At 38.7% G+C, this 24135-nt stretch overlaps 1 protein-coding gene across 2 annotated transcripts in view; it reads left to right on the top strand.

The window, feature by feature from the left end:
- Positions 1–24135, top strand: part of ACSM5 (acyl-CoA synthetase medium chain family member 5) — a 59382-nt gene that overhangs the window by 17211 nt on the left and 18036 nt on the right. For both annotated transcript variants that reach the window (XM_053554804.1, XM_053554803.1), the window contains exons 4-10: positions 2771–2978; positions 4738–4881; positions 7747–7900; positions 9952–10031; positions 11436–11559; positions 12290–12370; positions 12514–12615. In XM_053554804.1, the coding sequence (XP_053410779.1) occupies positions 2771–2978; positions 4738–4881; positions 7747–7900; positions 9952–10031; positions 11436–11559; positions 12290–12370; positions 12514–12615 (893 nt within the window). The remainder of the gene's footprint in view (positions 1–2770; positions 2979–4737; positions 4882–7746; positions 7901–9951; positions 10032–11435; positions 11560–12289; positions 12371–12513; positions 12616–24135) is intronic.

Here is a 24135-nt window from a genome sequence, read left to right as displayed (position 1 = left end):
GAATGTCCATCCAGGGCAGTGGACCATTGATCTTCTTGGAATGGTTGCTCTAACAGAACAGAGGCCAGAGGACATGTAACCCAGTGAACCTAGTGAGCTTCTGCCAAGCCTGACTCACATATTTATTCAAAAGGCTAGGGTATTTAGGCTGGTTTTATAAAAGTGAGAGAACTAATTAAGGTGGGGACATTTTTGGCTCCATCACCCAGAAACTTTCACCCACCTGGAATACTGTTCATCCCCTTTCAGTTATGGTCTCATGTGTGTCCACAGAACACCCAAAAGACAGATGTTTTCACAAATAACGTTTATAAAACAGGGTAGATAGGCACAAGGATGAGAGTGAGATTTCTCTGTGCATTTCTTTGTGCATAGAGAAAATGTGTTTACAAAACAGCGGGGTACAGACTCACACCAGAGATAGAGCCCTTCTACATGAACAAGCTTTATTCAATCATTTTGTTAATTGATTGACAAAAAATGAGTCAGGAACTTTAATATTATTCTTATATATTTTGCATAGTATACACATATAAAAATAAGCACTATTAGAGCATTTCTAGCTCTGAGGAAAAGAAACAGGCTCACAGGTTTGGAGAGTTATCCATATCGTGCCATGACATGTAAGGTTCACTTAAATAACGGCCAAGGCATAAGGAGCCCTGCACTTTGCTTGAGCACCTACTGTGTGCCTGGCATTATGTTGAGCAATTGGCATGATTAAAACATCACTTTACAGTGTTGATATTATTTTTTTCTTGTTATGCAAACTTCCTCAATTCCTCCAATTATACAGATTCATCCACTTCTTTGATGTTCAAATAAAATAACTCAAAGCCACATCCCACATTATAATGCCAACTCCAGCATTTCCCTCCCCACATACACTTAGAAAATACCAAGCTGGATAACCTCACGTTCTCTTATCTCCCTGTTCTGACATGGACGTGTCACCTCTCTACCTGTCTACACCATCTGGCTTATTTGTCTTGCTGACAGATCTGACTGTCCACCATCTGTTCAGGGCTGAAACTTCAACACTACTCTGGCCAGAACAGACTTTCCCTGGAAATAACTGAAACACAGAAATGGGATGAAGAACCACATTATTCACCTCAAAAAGTTTTCATGCTGGGATTTAAATTCTGCAAAATTTTGAGAGTGAAGGTCAAGTTCTTAGGTTTGGCTACCGTGCTATTTGGGACTGACCCCTGCCTCTATCTTCTGCCATCACTAACTGGTTGTGGCAAGATGACTAATTAGTTATATTCTTATTATTATTATTATTATAGATTTAGGGGGTGCAAGTGCAGTTTCATTATGTGTATGTATTGCACAGTGGTGAATTCTGGGCTTTTAGCGTACCTATAACTCTAATAGTATACATTGTATCCAATAGGCAATTTTACATCTCTCCTACCATTTGGAGTCTCCAAAGTTTATTATTTCACTCTGTATGCCTATGCCAATCTATTTATCCATTGATGAATGATGGGAGAAAGAAAAATTAATGTGTGTGTATAGATATATAGATATATATGTATGTATATATAGATACACACACATACAATATAGATATATATGTATGTATATATCTATACACACACACATGCCTTATACATACCCCTTGGGAGGGGATGGGCTCAGCTAACCTTAGAGTGGCTTTAAAGCAATATATATATATATATGATCTATCTGGTAATATCCAGACTTTATTAATATAACAATAAAATATAACATGGCTGGATACTACATGGAGTACTACTGAGTCATAAAAAAATAAAATTGTGGCTTTTGCAGCAACATGGGTGAAACTGGAGGCTGTTATCCTAAGTGAAATAATTCAAACAGACCATACTACACATTCTCACTTAAAAGTGGGAGCTAAACAATGGGTACACATGCTTGGATTCTTTTAGTAACCTCTTTCTTCTCATCTGTAAGATGAGAATGTTGGACAAATGGAGTGTTTTAACCTGCATTCTTAGTCACTCAAGATATTTTCAAGTATCTGATTAAAATTGCAAGAGGGACTTTACCTAACAAATGCAATCAGGGTAACCTGGCTTATTTGTACCCTCAATGAATCCCCAGCAATAAAAAAATAAAATAAAATAAAGAAGGCAATACTTCTGAAAAAAAAAAATTTGCTCCTGATTTCTGCTTCCTCACACCTACTCCTTGGGAGGGGATGGGCTCAGCTAACGTTAGAGTGGCTTTGAAGCAATATGGGGTCCCACCTGCTATACCTTCCTCATCCCCACAAGCACACCCACCAGCAACCCTCAACCAGCTGATGATTAGGATTCACTGTGGCATTTTGTTTGAAAGGCATAGAAAACTGCTGAGCCAGGCAATCTCTAAGGCAATATAATACAAGGGTCAAAAGATTTACCTCTGCCTCGCTTCACAATTCCAGCTCTACAACATGTTAAGTGTGTGATCTTAGGCATGTTATTCCATTTATTTAAGGCATAAAGGTCTAAGTCATAGACTTTTTTATAAATCTACAAAGAAATTTCTACAAAGAAATAATAATAGTATGTACTTTCTCAGAGTTGCACAAATTCATTGAAATAATGTCTGTAAAGTTCATAGTGCATGTGAAATTTTTAGCACATGTAAATGCTCTGTAAATATTTTCTGTATTTTAGTACTATTGTTATTATTACCTCTTCCAGCTCAGACATTACAACCCTTTCCAGCCCCTTCCTGCCCTTCCCTCTGGTTTCTACACTGTTCAGTCAAAATTCTCTGTGTGTGCTACCAGGAATAGTCATGATTCCGGGTATCTCTCAGCTGACAGAGAAGGACCTCAAGTACCGGCTACAGTCAAGCAAGGCCAAGGCCATTATCACCAGTGACTCCCTAGCTCAGCGGGTGGATGCTATAAGTGGTGACTGCCCCAACCTCCAGACTAAGCTGCTGGTGTCTGACAGCAGTCAGCCAGGGTGGTTGAACTTCAGGGAACTCCTCAGGTGAGCTGGGGCTCTCTAGGACAACAGCACAAAAATGAAGTCAAGGCATTTTCCTTTTAATCAATGAGAGATGACATGCACTGTTGATTCCAAACTGAGAGTGAATCAGAGAAAAGCTCACTTCGGCAGCCGACTGACCCAAGGCATAATTCTGCTGACCACCTTAGTATTCAAGGTCATTCATTCAATCAGTGCTGGATTAGTCACTAGCTTTTATGCACCCCATTTGCCTCTATAATGGTGACAGTGGTTATTATTAGCATACTATATGAGATAACCTATATGATGCAGTTAGTACATGGCAGGTGGTCAATTAATAATGAAATGGTTGCCATGTACTGGGCACTTAGTGTATGCTAGTTCCTGTGCTAGTGATCATTCACCTATATTCATTCATGCAGCAAAGTTTAATGAACTTTCATTTTGTGATAACCATAATTGTGAGTGTCCAGAACATGGTAATAAATAAGCCATCGGGCGGCGCCTGTGGCTCAGTCAGTAAGGCGCCGGCCCCATATGCCGAGGGTGGCGGGTTCAAACCCGGCCCCGGCCAAACTGCAACCAAAAAATAGCCGGGCGTTGTGGCGGGCGCCTGTAGTCCCAGCTACTCGGGAGGCTGAGGCAAGAGAATCGCTTAAGCCCAGGAGTTGGAGGTTGCCGTGAGCTGTGTGAGGCCACGGCACTCTACCGAGGGCCATAAAGTAAGACTCTGTCTCTACAATAAATAAATAAATAAATAAATAAATAAATAAATAAGCCATCATCTTATTTAACCCTTGAAAAAAAGAAACCCCTATGTTGTGCACTTTTACCCAGTTTTGCAGGTAAAGAAACTGAGACTTCGAAAATTAAAGTGATTTTCCCAGTATTCCTAAAAGTAGTCAGTGAATGAAATCAAACCCACCTTTTCCTTAGAGAATGACCCTAGTGGAACCTACTTGGGAATTTGAAACTTTGCCCTGAATGGAGGCCAGAACCCAAAATAAGCTCCTCAGGGGACTACACCATGGAGTCCAAAATGCCTATCCCACACTAACTGCATCAGATTCACATGATTGCTGTTTTACATACAGATCCCAAGTTCCCACATCTGACCTCTTTGACTAGACATATCTGAGCAAGGGTATCTGCATTTAAAAAAATCAGCCCTTGTCATTTTGATGAGTAGCCAAGTTGGCCTAGATCAGTATTTTTCAACTTTGGCTGTCATTAGAATTAACTAGGGAGCTTTTGTTTGTTTTTAAATCAAAGATTCTGATTTTATTTTGTTCATATTGGGCCCAAGTAATGGTATTTCTTCTAAAAACTTGTCAGGGACCTCAAGGTACAGCCAGGGTTGAGAATCATTGAGATAGTTGATTCTCCAGATCACAGAAATTTAGGAATTACTCAGATCTCAATCCCCAGAATTTGGGGGCAACCTTTAGGAAACAGCTCTAAATTATTAGGAATTTGGGTAGGGTTGTACCTATGTATGCCAAGTTATGGAACATGTGTGTTCCACAACAAAGTTCTCCTGCCCTGGTAAAAGAGCATGGACTCTTTTGGATGAGTCAAGTAACCATTCTGATTACAATTTCCTCATCTTCAGAAGGGTTATAATGATAGTACCCATCCCAAGAGGTGTTGTAGATGGTATGGCATAGCACCTCGCATGTGGTATTGGCAAAATGGTGGTCATATTGTGGTTGTACGTATTATTGGTGACACAAACTGTTTTTACTACAGTAATACTACCTAGTATTTTTGCATTTTACAGAGAGGCATCTACAGAGCACAATTGTGTAAGGACCAAGAGTCAAGATCCAATGGCTATCTACTTCACCAGTGGGACCACTGGAACCCCCAAGATGATTGAGCACTCCCATTGCAGCTATGGACTAGGTTTTGTGGCCAGTGGAAGGTACAGGGGCAGCTTGTTGGAGGGGTCCAAAACCGCAAAGTGGGTGAGGGAGCTGGAGGAGGTGGAGAGAGGGTAAAAGAGGCAAATTTCACATCAGAGAACCAACAAGGAGCAAATTAGGTAAGATCTTGAAGTCTCTGGGCTTTACTCTGAAAACAGGTGTTTTTTTTTTTTTCAATTGTGACAAAATACAAATAATATTTAGCATTTTAACCATTTTTTTAAATGACACTTCGATGTTATTCAATACATTCCCATTCTTGCACATCTATCATCACTATCCATCTCCAGGCCTTATTTTATCCTTCCAAGCAGAAATCATGTAGCCATAACACAACAACTCCCCTTCACCCTCTCGGCTAGCTCCTGGTAACATCTATTCTGCTTTCCATGTTGATGAATTTGTTAGTCTAGGCATCTCATGTAAGTGGTGACATACAGTATTTGTTCTTTTGTTTTCAAATTTGGCTTCTTTTACTTAGCATAATGTCCTCAAGGTTCATCCATGTTGTAATGTGTGTCAGAATTTTCTTTCTTTTTAAGACTAAAACATAGCCTGTCGTATAGGTATACTGCATATTTAAAATCCATTCACCTGGTGATAGACACTTAGGTTGCCTCCACATTCTGGCTGTTGTCAATTATGTTGCTATGAACAGTGGGGTACAAATGTCTGCTTGAGACTCTGCTTTTAATTCTTGTGGATTTAGACTCAGAAGTGGAATTGTTGGATCACCTGGTAATTCGATGTTTAATGTTTTTGAGAAACATTGGATATTTTGAGCAAAGAAGTGATATAATCTGATTTGCTTTTTAAAAGGCTCACTGCAAATGTTGGGAGAACAGTGAAGCTTAGGACCAATCAAGAGACCAGCACATGCAGTGGCTTGCCCAGGGCAGTAGTAGTAGAGGGAGAAAAGATGAGATTCTGAATGTATTTTGAACATAGACCTAATAAGATTTGCTGCCAGGGGCGGCGCCTGTGGCTCAATCCGTAAGGCGCCGGCCCCACATACCGAGGGTGGCGGGTTCAAATCCGGCCCCGGCTGAACTGCAACTAAAAAATAGCCGGGCGTTGTGGCGGGCGCCTGTTGTCCCAGCTACTCAGGAGGCTGAGACAAGAGAATCGCTTAAGCCCAGGAGTTGGAGGTTGCTGTGAGCTGTGTGAGGCCACGGCACTCTACCGAGGGCCATAAAGTGAGACTCTGTCTCTAAAAAAAAAAAAAAAAAAAGATTTGCTGCCAGATTAAAACGTGTAATAAGAGAGAAAAATCTTCGTTTGTTATTTACAAGGTTTTTGTTTCTAGTCCTTATCTTAAATTGTTATTGTTGTTAAATTTTAAGCCTTTTTAATTTTGTAAAGGCAAAAAGTGGAAACCAAATAAACACATGTATATGTATAGAGAAAATTAAAAAAGAGAGAGAGAGAGAGAAGTCAAGGATGACAATATATAAAGCTGTATGACCTGAAGCATTAGATGATAAGGAAGAGACTGTGGGATGAGCTGTCTGGTGGGAGAAAACAAAAGTTCATTTTTGGCATTTAGATTTGAGAGGCTTATTATACATATCCACCCCCCTAGTTAAAAGTGGAGTGTTGGCGTGTTCTATCTCTCTCTCTCTCTTTTCTTTCTGAGACAGAGCCTCATTCTGTTGCCCCAGGGTAGAGTGCCATGGCGTCATCATAGCTCATGGGAACCTTAAACTTATGGGTTCAAGAAATCCTTCTGGTTCAGCTTTCTGAATGACTAGACCACAGGCACCTGCCATGACATCCAGCTGATTTTTTTCTATTTTATTAGAGATGGAGTCTTGCTCTTGCTCAGGCTGGTCTTGAGCTCCTGAGCTCAAGGTATCCTTTCACCTTGGCCTCCCAGAGTGCTACAATTATAGGCATGAGCCACAGCGCCCAGCCAAAAGTGTTCCTCTCTTGAGTAGGCATTTGGACGTATGTATATATGTCTCGAGTTAATGAGAAAGGTGCATGCTTGCTGAACTTATCAGCATAAAGATGTTATTTCAGACCATGAGATTGGATGAGATCAGCAAAGAGCAAAATACATTGAAAAGAGGTGTCTCAAGAATGAGCACCTGAGGCATTTCTGCATCAAAGGGGGAGACCAGGGAGGATTCAGCAGAGGAGACTGAGAAGGAGCAATCAAAGGCAAGGAGATGGGCCAGGACTGTCCTGGAGTCCAATATAGCAGGGCATCTTTTCTATCTTCTGATTGCAGGGACTGTTTCCCCTTCCTGGGATGTTCTTCTTTCTCTGTCTCACCTGCGCAATTCTTACACATTCTTTCCATGTAACTCCAGCATCACCTCTCTGCAGAAGCATTTCTCAGACTCCATCTCCACCCTTGTTCTGGGTTAGGTGCCTATCCTCTGTAACTGCACAGGCTTCGTGCTAACTCTATTAAATCATGCTGTCCAGAGGCTTCCTGGATGTTTACATGTACTAAACTACAAGCCCCTCAAAGCAAGACTAATTGTTCATTTTTGTATCTTTAATGCTAAGTCCAGATTAAGTACAAAATAAATGTTGGCTGAATAAAGCGCTCTCCTCACACTGTATTGAGATAATTTGCTTCCTTATATGTTATTCCCACTAGATTGTGAACTCCTTGAAAACATGAAATCTGTCCTTTTAATTCTGTATCCTCAGCCTCAGGCATAAGTACATCAAAAATATTCAAGAAATGCTTGTTGAGACAGTGGTTAACTTGATGGCTCTTATATAGGTTTGACAAACTTAAGTGAGTACCCACAGTGGGCAGGGCTCCAAATGCAGTGATGTGGACAATGTAACCCTTTTTAAAGGTAGAGTCATTGTGGAGGGTGCTGACTTTTTCTAATTTTTGACAGGCGGTGGGTGGCATTGACCAAATCAGACATTATGTGGAACACAACGGACACTGGTTGGGTGAAAGCAGCCTGGACTCTTTTCTCTGCCTGGCCTAATGGATCTTGCATTTTTGTGCACGAGCTGCCTCAAGTTGATGCCAAATTTATCCTGAGTGTAAGAGAAAAAAAAAAAAAAAAAACCCTACCTCTTAAATGTCGAGTATAGGTAAGATGAGTAGGATATGAATTTTGCGGTTGCAGGAGAGAAGGCATGAACCTATGACCTTAAGGCTTCTTTGGTGCTGATATTAACCAAAAAGACTCCCAGGATTTTCCATAACTTGGTTCCTGCCCTCCTGGCTACCTTCAATCATTGTATTCTAACTAGATCCCTAAACACAAGACCATTTTATATCTCCAAACCTTGGCATATTCTATCTCTTCTGCATGGGCTGTCTCTCTCTCTCTATCTGCAGGGACAGACAAAGGTGAAGCCCCCAAAGCAGGGCATATTCTTGATGTTTTCTTGCCTAAGCCTCCAGGGTACCTCTATCTCTGAAAAATTTCTACCACAGTGTTAGCCACCATCTGAAAAGTTTCTTTTTGCTCCCAGGGCCTGCAGTTGGCCCTGTCTTCTCTCTCCCTTCTCTCTGTCTCCATCTGGTTATCAAGAGAGACCATTAAAGGTCAGAATTTCACCTGTGGAGTCTGATGCTCTTTTATAAGTTTGTGGAGTTTATGCCAAATATCAGGAACTGACTACCAGCATAGGCTGTACCTCCCTAATGTCAGGATCTAAATTGAGAAGGAGTTAAAAGAGACACTATCTTGAAAGTGAAGATGGTGAGAGCAGGCAAAATGTAGATCAGAAAGTCCAGTAAGCCTAAACTCCAGCAGGGCATACAGTAATAAGAAAGCTTCGAAAATAAAAGTAGATACCTCCTCCTGGATCTTAACATAAATAGAGTACAGGACAGGAAACATAGTTTAGGAGTAGAATGTCAAAGTAGACCCTAATTAGGTTATGTATATAAATTATAGGAGTGGTGATTAACTTTAAGAAGTCTTATGTTTAGACAGATTGACGTTTTTGACCATACTGAGGTGACAGAAGAAAGGAAACTTTTTAAAATCTAGTCTTGAGAGACCCTTTCTCTCTTTAACAACGTTTAAACATTCTGTATTTTTTAGCTCTTCAAAAGTATTTATTTTTTCTGAGAGAGCAGTCCCAACTAAGATGAGCCTTGTCTGTTCAATGACTTTGTAGCACAGTCGTGTTGGGGTAGGGGTGAAGTTTTAGTAAGATAGTCTTTTTAGTCTAAAAGGGCCAGGTTTTATGCAGTATATTTTGTACCAGATTTCAGATTTCTCTGATTTATTTTTTTCTTGTCTCTGTTCTCTTTTGTCCATTATTTGTAATTATTTTTTAATTTAATTTTTAAATTATTTATAATGAACAATTGAATATTGGTTTTAAGTTTATTAAATCATTATTATTAGTAATGTAAGTATATCAAGATAGGACTTTTTCCTTAAGTACCCATATGTGTATCTGCACGATTTATGTTTGAAGAGATAAAAATAGTTCTGGAGGTGAATGGTACCGTGATAGTTGCACAATAACATAAAGATACTTAGTGCTACTGAATTGTACATTTAAAAATGGTTCAAATGGGTAACTTTATATGGTGTGTATTTTACCAAAATAATAATAGTAATAAAAGATGTCAGCTACTATTGCAATAATCTCTAGGCTTGACTGAGGGTGGAAAATCATAAAAACTCACTGTTGCTTTTAGAATACTTCAGTTTTTCACTGGCGGTTGGCTAGCAGCTTCAGTTCCTCCCTCTATGCACCTGTCATAGGATAGCTTGAATGTACTCAAGACGTGGTGGCTTGCTTCCCCCAGAGAGGGGATCAGAGAATCAGCTCATTCAAGATAGAGGCATTAGCCTTTGTATAACTTTGTCTTGAAAGTGATATCGCTCAGCTTGTCGGTATGCTATTGATCACACAGACCCACCATGGTACAATATGGAGGGGACCCCACAGGGTACAATTACTAGGAAGTGGGGATCATTGAGGGGTATCTTGGAGGCTGGATGCCACAGTTTTCAACTTCACTGCTTTGGTAGCAAGAATATAAAGACCCAGTTCACCTGTCCCCTATCCAAGAAGGCTCATCCCAGCAACTCTAAGATCTTCTACTCTTTATTTTTGTCTAGACTCTCTGCACATTCCCGATAACCACCTTCTGCTGTGTCCCAACCATCTTTCGGTTGCTTGTGCAGGAGGACCTGACCAGGTACAGCTCTTCCATTTGATTTTTTGAAGGCTGAAGTGTGTGAACATACAGCACAGGGACCCACATGCACACTCACCCTCACATTCCAACTCTTTCTCTCTGTGTCTCTATTTTTCTGTCTCTCTCTCTCTGTCTCTTTCTATCACATATACATCGACAAGCACCCATGCCTATAGCTCTCACAGATACCCCTCAAGGACAACCTTCTGGCCACCAGAAATTTGAATCTGGATGGAACTGAATAGAACTAAGGGAGTCTGAAATCTCAGCAGTCGAGGCAGGCTTTCTCCCCTACTATTTACCATAGGCTATTTCTTTAGCAATACATCTGTACTTCTTTGAGATTAGAAATATTGTTAAATAACTGCCAGCTACCTATGGAATGGGATTTGTGGCTAGGGGCCTGGTGGCTGCTGGGACTCAGAAGCCCACCACAGTAGATGTCTTATCCTTCAGCATCAGACCTACCCTAGCTAGATATTTCTCTGAGTGCACGCTGTTGGGCACCCAAAAGAAAATAACAAGACACTGTGGCTGGCACCCATCCTAGGTGAGTCCAAAGCAACATCTTCTGACAGGACAGGGCTAGTTGCTGGGGTATGTGAAGAAAGGCCTGTTGTCCTATTGCCCTGACCTCTGTCTCCCTCTTCTATCCTCTCTGACATCTTCTCCCTTCTCATCTCCCCGATATCACTTATCTGGCCATGAAGCAGGTAAAAGAGGGCATTCTCACATGACTCTCAAGGTGAATTCTTCCATAACATAAGAATTTATCCCATGCATTGTTTGGTACTGTATGTCTCTACGTGATTTTAGCTGAAAGCAGGCTCTGAATAATTTGTTTAGGAACCATTTGGTTGAATGATACTTGGTAATACTAAGTAACTTAATTAATCCAGTTTGATCAAAAAGTATTTGGAAATATATTTGCAATCACTGTCTTTTTTAATACTTAGGATAATTTGATGCGGTTTTTTTTTAATATTAAGATTTCTGGGATTTTTTGGTCTATTCATTGGAATTTTGGGATCAAACTAGCCTTAGAAGGCTATTAAATCTTTGTAATTTTTAATTGATGTATCTTTGAGGTCTCAACCAATTTATTATCAATCAGTGTGTTTCCAGTTAAATTATTTTGGCCAAATCAACTGGAATTCACCATGTTATATGAAAATCTACTGTGTGAAGTTCTGATTTTATTCCAAATACAGATAGGATTGATTATTTTTAATGATCTATTTGTGAGGAACAGGACTGCAAAACCAGAGGATGGGGTACTTGGAACAGGTTGAAGAGTGGGGGAGTTACCCTCTAGTGCCTCAGGGTGTTTGGATCCCAGCAACAGTGCTGGAGGATGGGGTGGGGATGGTGACATAGATATCCTTGTCCTCCTGCTTGAGGAAGGTACCGGTTTCAGAGCCTGAGACACTGTCTAACTGGAGGAGAAGTCCTCAACCCTTATGTGAGAGAGAAGTGGAAGCAGCAGACAGGCCTGGAGCTGCATGAAGGCTATGGACAGTCTGAAACAGTGAGTGCTCCTGTGGCCAGGTCCCTACCCTGGGCCACTGTGTAGCGCCTCCTGCCTCTATGGGTGGCATCTCCCTGACAACCATGGGGGGAACCTGATAGCAAAGCCCCGTTAGCTTTTATTTCCTTTTGGTTTAAAGACATAGTTTCAAAATTACCCCATGACCAACAATCCAGCTCTCAGGGCTAAGAGGGTTGTTTTTCTCCACCAAGAAAGCCTATACCTGTCTCTGGTCAGAGCCCAAGATCCTATGTAGTGTCCTCCACAGTTATCTGGACAGAGACAGGAAATCAACTGAGTCTTTTGTCTCATGTTAAGTTCTTCATGTGTCAATGCCCATTATAGTGGTCCCTAAGTATTTGTTGATTATGGGAAGAAGAGATGGAAGAAAGGCAAGAAGAAAGGAATGAAGAGAGGAAAGAAGGAAGGAAGAAATAAATGAAGGAAGAAAGCAGAACATTGAGAAGGAAGGGAGGAAGGAAGGGAGGAAGGAAGAGAGGGAAAGAGAAAGAAAAAAGAAGGGAGGAAAGGAGTGAAGGAAGAAGAAAGGAATTGGGAAGAGAAAGAAGGGAGGAAGAAAGGAGAGAAAAAAGAGAGAAGTGAGAGAAGAGAGAAGACAATTGAAGGAGAAGAAAAAGGAGGGAGGGAGAAGGCAGAGTGAGAGAAAGGCATGCCCCAGGAAGAAGCTAAGGGAGGAGTTTCCTTCTTATTCATGCTGATTTCTCTCCAGGTTGTAATCTGTGCCAATACAAAAGGCATGAAAATCAAGTCTGGATCCATGGGGAAACCATCCCTACCTTATGATGTCCAGGTAGACAGCCTCTCCCAACTGCTGTTGAAGGTTGCTTTAAAGGGGAGCAAGGCACTGGTGTCTGGCTAGTGCAGGCTTGGCTGGTGAGCAGCCCTGAGTGTGCAGACACTCAGGGATGCACCATCCTGTGATCTGTCCACCAGATAGTGGATGATGAAGGCAACATCCTGCCTCCTGGAGAAGAGGGAAACATTGCTGTCCGCATCAGACCCACCAGGCCTTTCTGTTTCTTCAACGGCTATTTGGTAAGAGGCAGGGGATAGCCATTCTTACAGCATTACTGTGTGCCAAGCATTGTGCAGCATACTTTACAAATATCTATTTGTTTAACCCTCGCAATAACTGCATAAGATGGACTGGTGCTATTATTGATAAGGAAGATGTCCTCATCACATCTAGTTATCTGAAGAAAATGGGAAAAGGGAAAGAGGTGAAGGAAATTGAGACAGTTGACTGTTGTTGTTATTGAATTTGTTAATTTGTTTCTTTCTCCCAGTTTGCCAATCTCTGAAATTAAAACAATAGGCAGTGCGAGATATTGTGCCTAATCATGTTGTGATTCTCTCTTAGTGGAGTGGAATGTTCTGTGCCACAAGAAGGATTATACTTTATAGACTTTTTGAGATTCTTTAATTACCTGCTGTATTTAAACACATACTAAATTCCATGCATTTTTGTTACAAATCTTCTGAAAAACAATGTGAAACATTAAAAGGTTTTGATATCCATAAAAAGAAAAGAAAGATACCACAAAGGCAAAGTGATATATCCAATGTTACACAACTAGTACATGCAGGATGTGGGATTTAAACGTGCGTGTATGTGACAGCACAAACATGTGACCTGAGGACAGCCTCGTCATTCTAATGATGAGAAAATTGAGGTTCCGAGAAGGGAAGGGACTTATCGAAGGTCAAACTACAGTATTGTCTCAGAGCCAAGGTTTCAGGATTCTTTTTGTGGTTTCCTAACAAGGGCTTTATCCTGGGATTTCAGTTCAAGTTTCTGAGCTAATCCAGTATTTACTTATCTTCTCTATTATACCCACTGTGGCTAGCGTTTACGATGGAGTTTCTTTCCTCCAAAATTTTCTCTATAAATTTCTCAAGCCTGATTGTGCATTAGAAACACTTGGGAAGCCTCAAATCTTACTGATGCTTGGTCCTAATGATGGGGGTAGATCAGCTTCCCAGGTGATGGCCCTGTGCAGCCAAGATTGAGAGCTGCTGCTTTAAAGAAATTATATCCCCTGCATATACTAAGCTGTCAATCAGCTATAGAACTGGAAGAAGCAGAAAAAATTCATTCCGTTTGATTTGGAATGTTGTATTTTAGTGTTATTTCCCCCCTGTGGCTACAAGAAAAATATTCTTTCCTATATTTTATTTTAAATCACAGAAATTTACCTACCCATAACTCTGACAACATGGTAATCATGCCAAGTCAAAGTAATGTTAAAAATTTCAATGTTTTCCCTTCTAGTCATTTTTATAAGCAGTAGCAAATCTTTGACCTTCCAGAAAATTTATTTATTTATTTATTTATTTATTTATTTATTTATTATTGAGTGCTTGCTCCATGTGATTAGATATACAGCAAAATTCTGGGACTCACAGAGCTTACCACACATATCCTCTGTGGGTCTCAGATCATTCCACTGAGAAAGTACTAAAGTAAGTTGTCAAGTTATTTGTTAGACGAATAACTTCACTTTCTTCAACCTTTTCTTTCCATCATCAGTATCAGCAGTTAGTTTTCTTTCTAAGTCATTTTTAATTAAAAAAAAATGTTAAGTCTTTTATGAGAATCATGGTACATATGAAAATTAATAGAGAACGTCTCATCCCTATAATCCTGGCACTCTGGGAGGCCGAGGTGGGTAGATTACTTGAGTTCAGGAGTTTAAGACCAGCAAAAGTGAGACTCTGTGTCTACTAAAAATACAAAAAAACTAGCCAGGTGTCATGGCACATGCCTGTAGTTATAGCTACTTGGGAGACTGATGCAGGAGGATTGCTTGAGCCCAGGAGTTTGACGTTGCGGTGAACTACAATGACTCTACACAGAGCAAGAGTGAGACACTGATTTAAAAAAAAAAAAAAATAGAGGTCAAACCAGAATTGCTCTGCAAATGATGGGTGATACATTATTGAGCTCACTGTTTCCCCACAATAAGCATGAACATTTCCAATTCACGTTGGTCATTCCCAAACAGCTGAAATTGAACATGTCAATTCAATTAATATGCCCATGTCAAATTTATATTCAATATAAGGAATACACTTGTATTCCTAGAAAAACCAACCTTCAAATGCACAGATGTTCATTATCATGTTGTTTATAACAGAAGAACTACCTCACTTTCTAATATCAGGAAATTAGCTATGTAAATTATCTTATAGCATTGGGAACCAAAAAAAAAGAAGAAGAAGAAAAAAAAGAAAAAGGAGAAAAAGAAGAGAGGGAAAAAAAGAAAAGGAAAAAGAACTCATATTTCTACCACAAAAATTTGCTCAAATGTATAATCTTACAGCCACATGGAAATATAATGCATTATTTACTATTTATTTAAATACTATATAATTATTTAATATAATATTATGACTTTTACTCTTATGAAGATACATGATATGATATATTGTTAACTGAATTAAAATTGGGTTGGAAATCTATGTATAATATATTTCATATGTGTAAAATTACATATATAGCATGAAAGCATCTTTAAAATGGTATTGAACTTTTAGCCATGATTATCTAAACGGTGAAACTGATCTTTTTTTCATTTTTCCACTTTAGTTTCTATTTATTCTATGGCATGCTGATTCCCATTAATCACCTTCCCTCCTCCCCCTCCCCTTCTCCTTGCTAGACTATACTGTGTTTTTCCTTTTCCATGGGTATATACTTGTTTATATATTGTTTTCATATCAAGACATTGGATATTTTCTTCCTCCATCTTGTGAGACTTAACTAAGAAGAATGTGTTTCAACTCCATCCGGGTAGACACAAAATATGCAAAGTCTCCATCTTTTTTAGTGGCTGAATAGTATTCCATGGTATACATATACCACAGCTTGTTAATCCATTCCTGAGTTGATAGGCACTTGGCAATTTTGCATTGAGCTGTAATAAATGTTCTACTGCAAGTGTCCTTGTGGTAAAATATTTTTTTTTTCTGGGTAGATACCTAGTAATGGGATTTCAGGATCAAATCAACTTTTAGTTCTTTGGGAATTCTCTATACTTCTTTCCATAGAGGCTGTATTAGTTTGCAATCCTACCAGCAGTTCAAAAGTGTTCCCGTCTCTCCACATTCATGCCAGAATCTGCAGTTTCAGGATTCTGTGATGTGGGTTATTCTCAGGGTTAGGTGATATCTCAGAGTGGTTTTGATTTGCCTTTCTCTGATGACTGGGAAGATGAACATTTTCTTCATATGTTTGTTGGCCATTCATCTGTCATCTTCAGAGAAGTTTCTGTCAAGTCTCTTACCCACTTATAAATGGGGTTGTTTGCTCTTTTCTTGTTGATTAATCTGAGTTCCCTGTAGATTCTAGTTATTAACCCTTTCTCAGATTCATAGCATGCAAATATCTTCTCCCAATCTGAAGGCCGTCAGTTTGCTTTAGTTGTTGTACCCTTAATGGTGTAGGAGCTTTTTAGCTTGATCATAGATTTATTTATTTTCGGTGCTGCTGCAATTGCCAAGGTCTTCTTTATAAAATCTTTTCCTAGGCCTATTTTATCAAGAGTTTTCCCCACACTTTCTTCTAGCATTTTTACTGTTTCATGTCTTAAATTAAATCTTTTATCCAGCAAGAGTCAATTTTTGCCAATGGTGAGAGGTGTAGGTCTTGGTGCTGGGAGAACTGATTAGCCAGTGCATGTTTTTGTTTGTTTTATCAAAGATCAGATGGTGATATGTGGCTGGGTTCATCTCTATGTTCTCTGTTCTATTCCACAGATCTGTATCTCTATTTTTGTGCCAGTACCATGATGTTTTGATCACTACAGACTTGTAGTATAACTTGAAGTCTGGTGATCTGATGTCTCAAGATTTGTTTTTATTTCTTAAAATTGTATTGGCTATTCATTTTTTTTTTTCTGTTTCCATGTGAAACAAAGTACTGTTTTTCAAGTTCTTCAAATTATGACATTGGTGCTTTGATGGGAATTGCATTAAATCTATAGATGGTTTGGGGGTTAGTATGGACATTTTAACAGTGTTGATTCTTCCCAGCCATGAGCAAAATATGTTCTTCTATTTGTTAACATCTTTTGCTAGAAGTAGTGTTTTTTAAAATGAAATTTCTGCAAGAAAAGAGCACCCAAGGTATACTTTCACACAGAATTTGAAGTATATCACAAATGCAACTTCATAAAGTGCACTTTTAAAATTATGTCATGAGTCTTTTCCATGGCATTAAATATTTTGGAAAATTTTCATTTTCTGTAGCTGCAGAGTATTCCTTTGACTATTGTTGCACATGGTAATTATGCTTTGTGTTAGCAGCATCAGCATGTCCTCTTCCAAGGACCTTGGCTCTGGTGTGGGAGCTTTGAATCCACACCCTGGTGCCTAGCTTCACAACAGGCCTCGTTACCCAAGAAAGTAAATTGCTGTGAATATAGCCTGCTCCCCCAGACAGCTGCTTCTGTGTAAAGGGAGAGGATGGCCTGCCCAAAGAGCCCCTTTGCAGTTCATTCTAAAACTATGTCTTTTTATTTTCTGGATTTCTTTTCTATAAATGCCATGCATTTGCATTAAGTGAATAAAATACCATTTATTTATTCATTCTCTCCATATAGCTTATTTGCAGATTTTGCTAGATAATGGTGAAGTTGTGCACATACTTGTCCATGTTCCTGGTATATATATATACATATATGCCTAAAGTTGGAATGTATCTAGCTGTGGAATTGTTAGATGGTGAGGTATGTGAATGTTCTTTCTTTTATTTCAGGTTAATTTAAGGGTACAAAGAATTAGGTTACAATGTTTGCATATGTTAAGTAGAGTCCCTCTTATAATTGTGGGGGCATAAGACGTGTGTCATACACCCTAACCTTGTGCCCATTAAGTGGGAGCACACCCATCCCCATCGCTCCTTCTTCTTCCTGCCCCCTCATTACCCTGCTCCCTACCTTGAATTGATTTGAGTTTTTATCTTATGTGGGTTTACTGCTTTTGATTAGCATGAGTACATCAGATTTTTGTGCCTCTGTTCTTGTGATACTTTACTAAGAAGAATGTGTTTCAACTTCATCCAGGTTAATACAAAAGATGTAAAGTCTCCATCTTTTTTAATGGCTGAATAGTGTTCCATGGTATATGTATACCACAGCATGTTCCATGGTTACATATACCACAGCATAGTATTCCGTGGTATACATATACCACACACCAATCCATTCCTGGTGCACATTTATGTTGTTTCTACATTTTGGCAATTGTAAATTGAGCTGCGATAAACAATCTAGTACAAATGTCTTTATGATAAAATGATTTTCTTTTTCTTCTGGGTAGATGCCTAGTAATGGGATTGCAGGATCAAATGGGATGTCTAATTTGAGTTCTTTGAAGATTCTCCATACTTCCTTCCAAAAAGGTTGCATTAGTTTGCAGTCCCACCAGCAGTGTAAAAGTGTTCTCTTCTTTCCACATCCACGCCAGCATCTGCAGCTTTGAGACTTTGTGATGTGGGCAGTTCTCACTGGAGTTAGGTGATATCTCAGGGAAGTTTTGATTTGCATTTGTCTGACAATCAGGGACAATGAGCATTTTTTCGAATGTTTGTGAGCCATTTGTCTATCTTTCTCAGAGAAGATTCTATTCATATCTCTTGCCCAGTGGTAGATGAGACTGTTTGCTCTTTATTTTTTGATTAATTTGAGTTCTGTATAGATTCTAGTTATCAACCCTTTGTCATATACATAGCATGCAAACATCTTTTCCCATTCTGAAGGTTGTATTTTTGCTTTACTCATTATGTCCTTAGCTGTGCAGAAGCTTTTCAGCTTAATTAAGTCCCCTTTGTTTATTTTTGTTGTTATTGCAATTGCCACTGAAGTCTTCTTCATAAAATTTTTCCCTAGTCCAATATCATCAAGAGTTTTTCCCACAATTCTTCTAAGATTTTTATCATTTCATATCTTAGAGTTAAATCTTTTATCCATCTTGAGTCAATTTTTGTAAGTGGGAAATGTATGGGTCCAGTTTCAGTCTTTTACATGTGATTAGCCAGTTCTCCCAACACCATTTGTTGAAAAGGGATTCTTTTCCCCGGTGTATGCTTTTGTTTTATCAAAGATCAGATGATCAGAGACTGGTTTCATCTCTTGGTTTTCTATTCTGTTTCATATGTCTCTGTCTCTATTTTTGTGCCAGTACCATGCTATTTTGATTACTGTGGACTTGTAATATTACCTGAGGTCTGGTAGAATGATGCCTCTGGCTTTGTTTTTATTACTCATAATAGCCTTGGCTATCCGCTTTTTTCCCTGATTCCATAAAAAATGAAGTACTATTTTTTCCAACTCTTGAAAGTATGATGTTGGTTTTTTATGGGGATTGCATTGAATCTGTAGATACTTTGGGTAGGATAGACATTTTAACAATGTTGATTCTTCGCAGCCAAAAGCACGGCCTGTTCTTCCATTTGTTAATGTCTTCTGCTATTTCTTTTCTTAGGGTTTTACAGTTCTTTGTAGAGGCCCTTTGCCTCTTTTGTTAGGTATATTCCTAAGTATTTTATATCCTTGAAGCTACTGTGAAGGGAATTTTGTCCTTGATTTACTTCTCAACTTGGCTATTATCGGCCTATACAGAGGCTATTGATTGGACATTGGTTTTGGACATTGATTTTATACCCTGAGACATTACGATATTGCTTGATCACTTCTGGGCACTTTGCAGTTGTGTCTCTGGGGTTTTCTATGTAAAAGATCATGTCATCAGCGAAAAGTGGGAGTTTGACCTCCTTTATATCCTTCTCTTGCCTGATCACATTGGCTAGAACTTCCAGAACTATGCTGATATGATATTAGCTGTGTGTTTGTCATAAGTGGCATCAATCAGCTTAAGAAATGTGCCACCTATGCCTATTTTCTTAGCATTCTTGTTAGAAAAGGATGCTAAATTTTATCAAATGTTTTTTCTGCATCTATTGAGAGGATCATATGGTCTTTGTTTTTGCTTCTATTGATATGGTGAGTTACATTTATGGATTTGTGTATGTTAAATCAGCCTTGCATCCCTGGGATGAAGCCTACTTGATTGTGATCTATAATATTTTTAATGTGTAGCTGCAACCTATTAGCTAAGATTTTGTTGAGTATTTTTGCATAGCTATTCATTAGTGAAATTGGTCTGTGGTTCTCCTTTTTAGTTGGGTCCTTTCTTGATTTTAAATATTCAGAATCAGGGTGATATTTGCCTTGTAGACTGTGCTGGGGAAAGTTCCTTCCTTCTCAATGTTTTGGAATAGGTTCTGCAGTCTAGGTACAAGCTCAACTTTGGAAGTTTGCTAGAAATCTAGTGTGAAGCCATCTGGTCCAGGGCTTATTTTTGTTGAAAGCTTTTTTTATTGTTTCTGCAATCTCACTGTATGATACTAGTCTAGGGAGATGGTGTAATTCCAGGTATTGGTCTCCTTCTTTCACATTGTCAAATTTCTGGGTATAAAGTTTTTTGTAGTAGTCAGAAATAACCTCTTTTATCTCTGTGCTATTAGTTATTACTTCCCCCTTTTCATTTCTGATTGAAATTATTAAAGATTTGACTTTTCTGTTTCTGATTAATCTGGCCAATGGTTTATTAATTGGATTTATCTTTTCAAAGAAGAAACTTTTTGTTTCATTAATTTTCTGAATTATTCTTTTCTTTTCAATTTCATTTCTTTCTGATTGAATTTTGTTATTTCTTTTTTTCTGCTCGGTTTGGGATTGAATTGCTCTTCCTTTTCCATTTATTTAAGATGATTCATTAGGTTGTCAATGTGCTGTCTTTCCATTTTTTACACATAAGCTCTAATAATGATAAATTTCCCTCATTGAACTGCTTTTGCAGTGTCCCACAGGTTTTGGTAGCTGTGTCTTCATTGTTATTATGTTTAAGGAACTTAATGATTTACTCCTTCAGCTGTTTCTTGACCCAATTCTCATTCAACATAAGGTTGTTTAGCTTCCATGCCTTGTAGGTGAGAATGAAAATTTTTGTTGGAGCTGAGTTCTACCTTCATTACCTTGTGGTCTGAGAATATACAAGGTATAATTTCAATTCTTTTAATTTTGTTGAGATTTTATTTGTGCCCTAGGATATGATCTATTTTGGAGAATGTTCTGTGGGCTAATGAGAAGAAAGTTTATTTCTTAGCTTTAAGATAAAGTGTTCTGTATATGTCTATTAAGCACAATTGCTCTAGGGTCACATTTAAGTCCTTTGTACCTTTGTTTAGTTTCTATTTAGAGCAGCAGTTCTCTATCTGTGGGTCATGACCTACAGAAACTGTATTAAAGGGGTGCAGCATTAGGAAGGTTGAGAACCACTGGTTTAAAAGATATGTCCAGCTTTGTAAAAGGGGTGTTAAAGTCCCCTACTATTATGGTGTTATGGGATATTATATTGCTGAGACCAATTAAACTGTGTTCATAAGTCTAGCAGCATTTTGTTGGGTGCAAAAATATTCAGAATTGAAATGTCCTCTTATTGTATTGTTCCCTTGACCAATATGAAGTGTCCATCTTTCTCTATTTTGACTTTAGTTGCTTCAAATCCACTTGTATCTGCAAATAAGATTGTGACCCCTCCTTTCTTATGATTTCCACTTGCCTGAAATATTGCTCTCCTTCTCTTCATCCTTAATCTTCTTTTGTCCTTTAAGGCTAGGTGTCTCCTGGAGACAGCACATGAATGGCTTTTGCTTTCTTATCCAATCAGCCAGTCAGTGTCTCTTCAGGGAGGAAATCAAGCCATTAACATTTACTGTGGGAATTGACAAGTGTGGTGGAGTTCTATTTATCTCATTTTGTGAAAGTCCATTACTTAGTTTTTTCCTTTGTTTCATTGTGGAAGTTAGGTTTTGTCCTTCAGTTTGTGGGTATTTAGTTTGCTGGTGGTCCATTGTGATGGTCAGTGTGGAGAATAAGTCCAAGTATTTCCTGCAGAGCTGGCCTGGTAGTGGCAAACTTCCTCAGTGTTTGAATATTAATAAAAGATAAGATTTCTCCATCAATTTTAAAGCTTAGCTTAGCAAGATACAGAATTTTGGGCTGAATATTGTTTTGTTTAAGAAAGTTAAAGATAGATGACCATTCTCTTCTGGCTTGAAAAGTTTCATTTGAGAAGTCCACTGTCACCCTAATGGATCTGCCCCTATAGGTCAATTGGTACTTACTCCTGGCTGCTTGAAAAAATTGTCTTTCATCTTAACTTTGGACAGGTTCATGACAATCTGTCTTGGAGATAATCTGGGGTTCAATATCCCTCTGAAAGGAGTGTGTCAGAATCTTTGGTGATATTTGGGAAATTTTCATTTATGATATCCTTCAGTAGGGCTTCCATTCTTCTGGAGCATTGTTCTTCCCCTTCGGGAATACCACAATTCATATGTTTGAATGCTTTGTGAAGTCCCATAATTCTCTGAGCAAACATTCTACTCTCTCTCTTTTTTTCTGCCTCTTTAACTGCCTGTGTTAGCTTACAAACTTTAGCTCTAGCTCTGAGATTTTTTCGTCTCCATAGTCTAATCTGTCATTGGCACTGTCTACTGTATCTTTAAGTTCCCTGATTGACTTCTTCAATTCCTTAAGCTCCACTATATAATTTCTATATTTTTCATATCTTTCACCTCTTATTTAGTTCTATTTTTGGATTTCCTTTTGGTTATTTTCCTTTCTCAACAATTTCCTTCATTATTTTTACCAACATATTTTAAATTTCCTTTCTGTCATTTCTAACTTTTCTGTATAGGTGGAATCCTCTGTAGTAGCTACCACATGATCCCTTGTGGGGAGTGGGTGGTTGCACTGTCCTGGTTTTTCTTATTGCCAGGACTTTTCTGCCAGTTCATCATCATGAGAGTTTTCTTCTTATCTGTTTCCTTCCCCTATTTCCATTTACTTGTTCCTTCTCTTTAAATTACCTTGTCTCTGTGCTTAAGTGTTGAAGTGTCCTTTTGGTATAGGACCAAAAGGAAGAGAAGAGTAAAGAATAAGAAGGATGAAAAGATAGAAAAAGAAAAAGAAAAGGAGGTGGTAAAAAGAAAAATGATAGAAAGAAGAGAAGAACAGAAAGAGAGAGAAAGGAGTAATAGTGGTGTTCAACCGTGTGTTTTGACCCATATCCACAATTCCCAGTCTCTGGGGAGTTGAGTTAGGTGGATTCCTCATAGTTAGGAGCTCCTTACTAGCCTGAGCAAAAACAAGTTTCCACCTCTACCAAATAGAGAAGAAAAAAAAAATAACAGCAGTATATCACAGTGGGGACCTACCAACAGCATCTTTCCAAAGGCCCAAGTTAAAAGGACCCCCTAGACCAAGCAATCAAATTCTCCTTGAGCCAGGACAATAATGTGGCACCTCAGCCCATGCCTCAGAGTGAGCCTCTGTCCCATAAATGGAATACAATTTAACAAAGAATAAAACAGATCAGGAAAAAATAATAATAATAAAAGTATATGAAGAAAAAAAATAAAATTATGTAAAATGTAAAAAAGGGGGTATATATTTGTTTTTCTCTGAGAAATTTATGTGGGAAAAGAAAAGTAGAAAAATCTTTACAAAAGGAGAGAGAAAAGGGAAGAAATGGAAATAAAAGAAAGAATAAAAGAGGCAGGAAAACCATAGCAAAGTTGGAGCTCTTATTGTTGAAGAAAATAAAAATGGAAAAATAAAAATATAATAAAATGAAACAAAACAAAACATAATCTTTTTTTTCTTTTTTTTTGAGGCAGCCTCAAGCTGTCACCCTGAGTAGAGTGCCATGGCATCACAGCTCACAGCAACATCCAACTCCTGGGCTTAAGCAATTCTCTTGCCCCAGCCTCCCAAGTAGCTGGGACTACAGGCACCCACCACAACGCCCAGCTATTTTTTGGTTGTAGTTGTCATTGTTGTTTGGCAGGCCTGTGCAGGATTTAAACCCACCAGCTCTGGTGTATGTGGCTGGATCCTTAGCCACTTGAGCTACAGTGAGCCAACAAAACAAAATCTGAAGGAAAAAAATTGGGAAAAAAAGAATAAGAATAGCAGAAAAACTTTAGCCCCTACTATTGAGGAAAGAAGCAATGAAAAATTATGAATACAAAAAAATAAATAAATAAATAAAAGAAAGAAAGCTCTAGGGGAAAAATGTTTAAAAAATTATAAAAAAGATAAAAAGTATACACACACACACACACACACACACGTGCGTGCGTGCTCATATATTGCCTGGATAATAGGTAATGTTCTGGGGTATGAGATGCTAATCATGATTCTGATATGGCTGTATAAATGGTGTCTAAAAGCCTCTGTCTTGCCAAGGAGACTTAGTGCCATCTTTCTGATGACCATGCTCTCAATCCCCTCAAAGTTGGGAGCCTAAAGCTCTCATCAGCGTACTTAATAGATACATTTCAAACTTTCGAAACCATGTCCCTTGGCCATGGAGTGGCTTTCCCAGGAAAGTGTTTTTCCCTAAAGTCTTTCCATGGGTGGCTGCCCAGCTCAGCAGGCACTCCAGAACTGGCCTCTCACTGGAATCCTGCAGGTTGATCCTGCA

Source organism: Nycticebus coucang, chromosome 12 (assembly GCF_027406575.1).
Source record: "Nycticebus coucang isolate mNycCou1 chromosome 12, mNycCou1.pri, whole genome shotgun sequence".
Lineage (NCBI taxonomy): Eukaryota > Metazoa > Chordata > Mammalia > Primates > Lorisidae > Nycticebus > Nycticebus coucang.
This window is presented reverse-complemented; position numbering and strand designations above follow the sequence as displayed.